This window comes from Silene latifolia, chromosome X (genome assembly GCF_048544455.1).
Source record: "Silene latifolia isolate original U9 population chromosome X, ASM4854445v1, whole genome shotgun sequence".
Classification (NCBI taxonomy): Eukaryota; Viridiplantae; Streptophyta; class Magnoliopsida; order Caryophyllales; family Caryophyllaceae; genus Silene; species Silene latifolia.
In genome coordinates this window covers 333,080,644-333,088,733 of record NC_133537.1, presented here as the reverse complement: position 1 = coordinate 333,088,733, position 8,090 = coordinate 333,080,644, and the positions used below count along the sequence as shown (strand labels likewise).

Below are 8,090 nucleotides of genomic sequence, written 5' to 3'. Positions count from 1 at the left end.
CTGGTCGACCATCCTTCTGGCGGAGTCCAGGTTGAGGTCCCCGCACTTGATCAGCTCATCTTTGAGCTCGCCTTTTGGGAGGCCCTTCATCAGTGCGAAGGCCGCCAGCTCGGTATTCAGCTCACGGATCTGCTGAGCTTTCGCGTCGAACCTCTTCACGTAGCTCCGGAGGGACTCGTCCTCCCCCTGTCGGATAGTGAGGAGATCGGATGTCTCCACGGCCCTTCTCTTGTTGCAAGAGTACTGGGCTATGAACTTGTCTCTTAGGTCGGCGTAGTAATACACCGAGCCATTGGGCAGCCCTTTGTACCAGCTTTGGGCCATCCCATGAAGGGTTGTTGGGAAGATTCGGCACCAAACCTCATCGGGTTGCTCCCACACCGACATGTAAGACTCAAAAGCCTCGGTGTGGTCGGTCGGGTCGCTATCCCCATTGTAGGATAGGGGTGGCAGCTTTAGTTTAGTCGGCACCGAGACCTCGAGGACATAGGCGCTGAGGGGCTGTCTGACCACGTGCCGAGTAGCACGTGGCGATCGGCTCCTCACGGCCCTAGTCTGGCTTCTCTCCCCGTGGCGGGAAGGGCTTCTTGTTCTTCGACTTTGGAAAGTCGGGCTTCTTTCTTCACTTCTTCGGGGGTGGCCTCGTTGGTGCCGCGCCGACGCTGTCCTCCCGTGAGTGCGGGAAGGACTTTGGTCTGACACTGACAACACGGGCACCGCTGGCGTTTTGGTACGCCCAACCTCTTGCAGCGCTCCGTTCAAGTTGTTCGGAGTCACTTTATGGACCCTGGTCACCTGCGGGTGTGCTGCCGTCACCGTCGTTGCGGCAGGGGTGATCGGCGTATTACCCATTAGGTCCAGTAATAGTTTCAGTTTGGCTGCGTTGACCGTATGTCCCATTATAGTGACCTGGCCGGCGGGCAGCGGTGTCTCTGGTATTATCGGCATCCCGTACGCCGGTTGAATTACTCGGCCGGTGGGGGACGGCACGAACTCAGAATTGGGTACTGTATCATCCTGATGGAATGATGCAGTTTCGTTGCTCACAAATACTTCTTGTTGCTTTGACATTTTCATAGCTTTTTGGGTGGGTTTTGGTTTTTGTATTTTTTGTAAGGGATTTAACTAGCTTTTAGTATGGTATTCCCACAGACGGCGCCAATTGTTCCGGGTGTAATTCGGAGCAGTGTTTGTTACCACGTAAGCTTTGTAGAATGATGACTTTGCTTGACTCTTCCTTTCGGCCTCTCCTGAAACAATGAACAAACTGAGGGCTCGGCTTAGCACCGAGCGTACTCACTCCGACGCTCAAGTCAGTTAACTTAAAGGGGATTAAGTTGTGTGTAACTTGGCAAAGTATATTGTAGAGAGATAAGGGAGTTAATACCAGATTAGAGTATTGTGAGATGATTAGGTTATATTTTGGATCCTTTTCTCGTTGAGAGAAGTGGAGTATTTATAGACTTTCACCTTTTGTCACGTAGTGGCCAAGTGGCCAAGTGGCTAGAAGGTGGAAAGACCGTTCTACCCTCGGCCGAGGGACCCATGGCAGGCCGGCCGAGGGGTCTTGGATATGAGTACGCGGATATGTATCCCGGCTGGTTAGTTGTCCTAGCCGGGACCCAAATGACAGGCCAACAGGCTGCATCGGCTAGTCTGTCTGATATGTCGAATTGCTGTGGATGTCTTTGACCTTGGTCAATATGTTGACTCGGTCAGCGGGTGCAGAATATGCCCCATCAGAAGTATCGGCGCCTGGTTGGAAGACTTGTCTACTTGACTATTACGAGACCTGATCTTGTATATGCGGTTCACATATTATCACAATTTGTGAATGAACCAAGGAAAGAGCATTGGGATGCAGCTCTAAGAGTGGTGCATTATATTAAACAAAATCCGAGCAAAGGCATATTTTTTAAGAAGAATGCCGAGTTGCAATTGAGAGGATACTGTGACTCGGACTATGCGAGTTGTCCATTAACAAGGAGATCGTTGAGTGGGTATTTCGTTTCCATATGAGAGTCGCCCATTTCATGGAGAGCTAAGAAACAAGTGACCGTGGCAAAATCTACAGCCGAAGCCGAGTATAGGGCGATGGGAGCAGCTACAAGTGAAATGATATGGTTGAAAGCCTTCTTAGCTTCGTTAGGGATATTCCACACGAAGCCTATGAGCTTGTTTTGTGACAATCAGGCTGCCATCCATATTGCGAGAAATCCGGTATTTCATGATAGAACAAAGCACATTGAAATAGACTGACATTTTGTGCGACAACATTTGATATCCAACGAAATTAAAACGTTCCATGTTCGGAGCAAGGAACAGATAGCAGACTTGTTTACGAAGGCACTCAGAGGAGAATTGTTTGATCATTTACAGTTCAAGTTGGGACTCAGTTTACCAAGTGCTCCAACTTGAGGGGGAGTGAAAGAATAATATCTAAGATATTGTTAATATTTGTAGGATATTATTCTTATCTTGTGAATATATAATCTTTGTATATTAGGTATTAGAGATAATATAGTTACCATATTATTAGGAAAGTCAAAGATCGTATCTTGGTAATTTGTGTATATATGTACCGATGCATTGATGCTTGAATGATATGAGAAATAACCCTTAATCTCCTTCCTTGTTTTCTATAGAATTTCACAAGTAGTATTGTAAGACCTCGCATATAAGGCCAGTTGAAGCAATCTTTTTCAGGGTATTGAAGGCAATTTAATGGGTAGACCCCTCCCAAATTTGACTTTTGTATTCGCAAGAGTAGGGATCGAGCCCCTAATTTGTTTAAGAGATGAGCGTTCTTACTACTCACACCGCCAACTTTGGTAGTAAATAATAAAAATAGGAATTTTAAAGGTACGTTACAACTTTTAATTAGAGCTGTTCAAATGCGGGCTTGGGCCGGACATGGGTCTGGCCGTGAAGAAAAGTTTCCCTTTAAGACTATAGTGGGCGGGGCGGGTCAGAATTATGGGCCAATTATCCTTGCCCTTACCCGCCCTTTAGTCAAAAGTCGGGCGGCCCATGAGCTATGGGCCGAAACACTAAATTTTAACTGTTAATTACGTATTCGATATAGAATGACTTCAATTTAAACTACTTTTTATATCTCATACCTTAATTTGAAATTTGAAGTTTGGTGTATAATATACTCCGTATATGGATAGTGAAGGAATACATATAAGGGTAGAGGTAAAGATTGGATGTATACATTATTGTAACTTATAATACACGGTAATTAGTGGTGTTTTGAATATATACGCCTATCGGAAAGACAACCAAATTTTAATTAGCATGGAGGTATTTGGAAAGACAACAGCTTATGTTCGACTTTATTAAATAAATAAAAATATGCTTTTATTTTTGTCATTAAAAACATCATTATTTATAATATAGAACAATTAATATACACAAATAAATTGAAAATTTATTATCTTATATTTTAAGTGGGCCGGGCGGGTTGGCCTGTTTGGAAAAGCTCGTGTCTATGTCCGGCCCATTTACTTAATCGGGCCGGGCTTGTCCAGCCCACGTCCCAATTTTTAGAAAATTTTGTGTCCAAACCCGCTAAAAATAAGGGTCGGATGGATCAGATTATTGGGTGGTCCGGACCGGCAAACCGGACCGACCCGGACCGGTTGGTCCGGTCCGGTCCAGACCGAATACATACCGGTCCGGTCTCCGGGTCCCAAAAAATATGGTGACCGGTCTCCGGTCCGGTCCGGTCCGGTCCACATTAAAAAATAAAACTAAATTTGCCTTATAAATTAGTACCGGTCCGGTCCAAACCCGGAAAAAACCGGACATAAAGGGTTCCGGTCCGGTCCGGTCCGGGTCCCCTTCTAACCGGTCCGGTCCGCGGTCTTGGGATATGTGGTTATCCGGTCCGCGGGTTCATCCGGTCCGGTCCGGTCCGGTTTTGGACCGGTGAACACCCTTAGGTATAACCCATGAACAACTCTACTTTTAATCCAAAGATTAACTAGTGTGTGCGATCTTCAAAAATATTCTACGGATCAAAAACATTAATTATTCATAAAAGCCTACTTTTCAAAAATCAAAAATATTAATTATTTCATAAACTGCGAACATAAAAACCTAGCCAACCAAAAATCTGAATTATTGATGATGATAAGGGTTGGAACATTATTGAGGAAGTTGAAGAAGTTGATAATGGGTAGTAATCAAAAAACCAAAGTTATTGCCAACCAAATCGTAAAACAAAATTCCAATGAAAAACTTGTGACACCAAAGTTTTCATTACAAGTCGCTGCACATGTAATTCAACAACACTTATCAAAGAACGAGAGCGTGGTTTGCTCGCCGGTGTCGATCGATGCCCTTCTAAACATCCTAGCCCTTGGAGTGGAGAGTTCGACGCTAGATCAGTTACTTATGCTGCTTGGACATGCCGACGTGAGTGAAATAAACAAAGCAGCGTGTAAATTAGGTGCCGTTCTCAAGGGTTCCCGTGATGACGATGAAGATGGGCCGAAGATATCGTTTGTTAATGGGTTGTGGTTGGATCAACAGTTCTCGTTGAAGGCGGGTTTTAAGAAAGGTTTGAAGGATGTTCATAAGGCTGAAGCTAGGGTTGTTGATTTCGCCAATCAGGTATGACTGTATTCGACTCCCTCCATCCCATTTATATTACGGGTATTTTTAATATATTTTTTAGTTTATCTTTTATATTTCACTGAAAGTGATAAATTAACAAATTTAATTATGATGAAGACAGAAAAATAGGGATAATAATTTGGAACATATCAAATCAATTAATGGATTATACCACCAGTTTACCAGTTGTAGTTATAGGTGTAGAATCTGAGCTTTATTTGTAATAAAGAATTCGAATTTTATTTTTTGAAGAATACGAGCTTTACTAAATAATATCCGATTTCATCCATTTACACAATAAAAATATAAGTTTGAAGAAGCTCAGAGAAAAAATACACAAGCTCGATTTGTTTTACCTTAGTTGTACCATGCTTATATGCAATTGGATGTATAATACGGAGTACTATTTAATAGTTCATTTTGATTAATGTGTTTTACTTTATCGGCTACAATGAATGATGAATGGGGTTTACGACCACAACAATTCTTGTATAAAACGATTATGTGAAATTTTTATTGTAAAACTATGGGTTAATTTACGTAATTAACTCCGATAAAATAACTTCACACTATTTATCATGCTTGGCAAGAAAGGCATTAAAGTATTTTGTAGATTGTTTCACAGTAATGTCTTATTATAAAGCGGTTTTACAAGAGACTTATTCGTATAGTCGTATACTAACATGTTTAATTTTTTCATCTTTAAAGGCTGATCAAGTAGTGAATGAAGTAAACGCGTGGGCTGTACAAGAAACCAAAGGGTTGATCAAACAAGTTCTTTCCAGAGACAACATTGAAGATAATACTCTTTTAGTTTTGGCTAATGCATTATATTTCAAAGGAAATTGGCATAAATATTTTGAGTCGAAAAATACAAAAGATGGCAACTTTAATCTTCTCAATGGTGACAAAATTCAAGTTCCCATGATGAATCAATGGCACGAGTTCTTCGAGTATCAATCTTCTGATAGTTGTCAGGTTCTAAAAATGCCATACAAAACAGGAGAAAACTCGGAAGAGAAAGATGAGACGAAGGCCTTTTCCATGTATGTCTTTCTTCCACATGAGAAGAATGGCTTACCAAATCTCTTTGAAGAAATCAAGACTGATGCAAATTTGTTCATCAATAACCTCGAGTTTGTCAGAATTACCCATCTTTCCTTCCCGAAATTCAAATTTGAATGCGAAGTTGCACTCAAAGAGCCTATGAAAGAATTGGGCTTGTTACTGCCATTTGAAAAAACCTGTAAGGACTTTTCAGGAATGACAGACGTCACTGAGCCGATCTATGTAAGCAATATATCTCAGAAGTGCTTTGTTGAAACTAATGAACATGGGACGATGGGTGCAGCTGTCACTTGGAGTGGATTGATTGTAGGAGGTGCAATAACTTCTAAACCACGGCCTCCTCCAATAAACTTTGTGGCTGACCACCCGTTTATGTTTATGATCATGGATGATGTTTCGGGTGCTGTACTTTTTGTTGGGTTGGTGCTTGATCCCCGGTAAATTAAATTAGTCCTAGTTTTCTATTCTACTTAACTATTTTGGTTCACATATATCAGAAATAATTGATCTTTGACATTGTTTTATTATATCTAGTTTGAATTTATCTTTGTCGTCTTTGACACAAGAGCCTTGAATCTTATTTGTGCGAAAACTAGGATTCCCTTGTGTTCCGGGTATAATTTCAGAGCTTGTTTGTTACCACGTAAACTTGTAGAATGATGACTTTGCTTGACTCTTCCTTTCGGCCTCTCCTGAAACAATGAACAAACTGAGGGCTCGGCTTGGTACCGAGCGAACTCACTCCGACGCTCAAGTCAGTGAACTTAAAAGGGATTAAGTTGAGTGTTACTTGGCACAAAGTATATTGTAGAGAGATAAGGGAGTTTATACCAGATTAGTGTGTTTAACTGATTATTTTCGGGATCCTTTCCTCAATGAGGTTTGAGGACTATTTATAGACTTTCACCTTTTGTCACGTAGTGGCCAAGTGGCAGAGCAGGTGGAAAGACTGTTCTACCCTCGGCCGAGGGACCCATGGCAGGCCGGCGGGCCCTGTTGAATCCATGCCGAGGGGTCTTGGATGTGAGTACGCGGATGTGCCTCCCGGCTGGCTAGTTGCCCAGCCGGGACCCAAGTGACAGGCCGACAGGCTGCGTCGGTTAGACTGTCCAAGGTGTTGACTTGCTGTGGATATCTTTGACCTTGCTCAATATGTTGACTCGGTCAGAGGGTGCAGAATATGCCCCATCAATTTGCCCCCAGCGTAGTCTATGCCGTGGTATGGACCTTCGATGAGTGTTGAGCGTATTCTGCGTAAGTTCAGATTTCTTCCCCGGCTTCTTTTTACTCGGCTTGGTTCTGCTCAGGCCGTACCGTATCCCCCCTCCACATGGATGTGTAAAGGGCATCAAATGTGGAAAAGAAAATGGCGCTGGCCGAGACCGAGGTTGCGAGTGCCGTGTGCTTTTGATTGCCCCCAGCCGGTGCTGCCAAGCTTGGTTGAACAGCGGGCCGTTTGGCAATTAGATACCAAGGATCGTGGTTGAAGAAGATACGTCGATTGACATTCTGTCAAGGAGCGTGTTGAAGAAGTTTTTTAACTCTTTGTCGATTGACATTCCATGGCTGCATGCCTGACACGTGGCTCGGCGTTGATTGGTTGACGCTTCATGGGCTTTGCCCTGATTGGTCGGATTGAGTGGGCTTTGCTCTATAAATAGGGCAGTTAGCCCCTCATTTTGGCCTTCCACATTTTATTTTCAAAAAAAAATTTCTCTTGTTTAGCTTTTCTTTCGCAGAGTTCCTTTCTCTTTCTAATTTCTCGAAGCGTTACTCAGTGTAACATTTCCTTCCAAGGTAATCAAACAAATTCTTCAATCTTTTTCTTGTTAAATATTCGTTGTCATGTCTTCTGCTGATGCCAGACCTAGTAATCCTGCGCCGGGGGGTTCCCCGTCGCGCCTTGATGAAGAGGAGGCACTGGCCGCCATCCCGATAAGGTCCGAGGGCCCTAGGTCTCCTTCTCCTGAGGTTGACGATCAGTATTTGGAGGATTTCTCAGATGATGATGATGGTGATGATGACGGTGATGATGTTGATGATGATGGTGATGATGAGGAAAGGACTCATTCCGATGAGGAGAGGCCGCATCTCCTGGATCACGGCGACGCCTGTAAGATCGGCCCTAATCGTGCTTGGACCAACAAGTTCGCCAGTTGTTCTGGTTCTGAACTTTTCGAACATCATTTCTCCTTCGTATAGGATTGTTATTCCTAAAGAGGGTCAGACCGTATGTTGCCCTCCCCCGGGTTGTATCGGCGTATACATGAGACACCTGGAGTATGGGCTCCGGTTTCCTCTCAATGCATACGTTGCTGCCATAATTAAAGCAATGAAGGTCGGCCGTGGGGCACGCCCGCATCCGTTGGCCATCAGGACGATTGTTGGCTTTGTGTGGC

General features: G+C 43.5%; 1 protein-coding gene across 1 annotated transcript; it reads left to right on the top strand.

The window, feature by feature from the left end:
• The first annotated feature begins 4,179 nt into the window (after window positions 1-4,179).
• Window positions 4,180-6,132, top strand: LOC141620887 (serpin-ZX-like). The gene is made up of 2 exons (XM_074437640.1): window positions 4,180-4,620; window positions 5,332-6,132. The coding sequence occupies exons 1-2, from the start codon at window positions 4,180-4,182 to the stop codon at window positions 6,130-6,132; spliced, it is 1,242 nt and encodes a 413-aa protein (XP_074293741.1).
• Window positions 6,133-8,090: the final 1,958 nt, after the last annotated feature.

Coding starts and splice junctions, on each gene's coding strand:
- LOC141620887 (XM_074437640.1), top strand. CDS start 4,180: ATGGGTAGTAATCAAAAAACCAAAGTTATTGCCAACCAAATCGTAAAA. Junction 4,621..5,331: donor TTGTTGATTTCGCCAATCAG/GTATGACTGTAT, acceptor TCATCTTTAAAG/GCTGATCAAGTAGTGAATGA.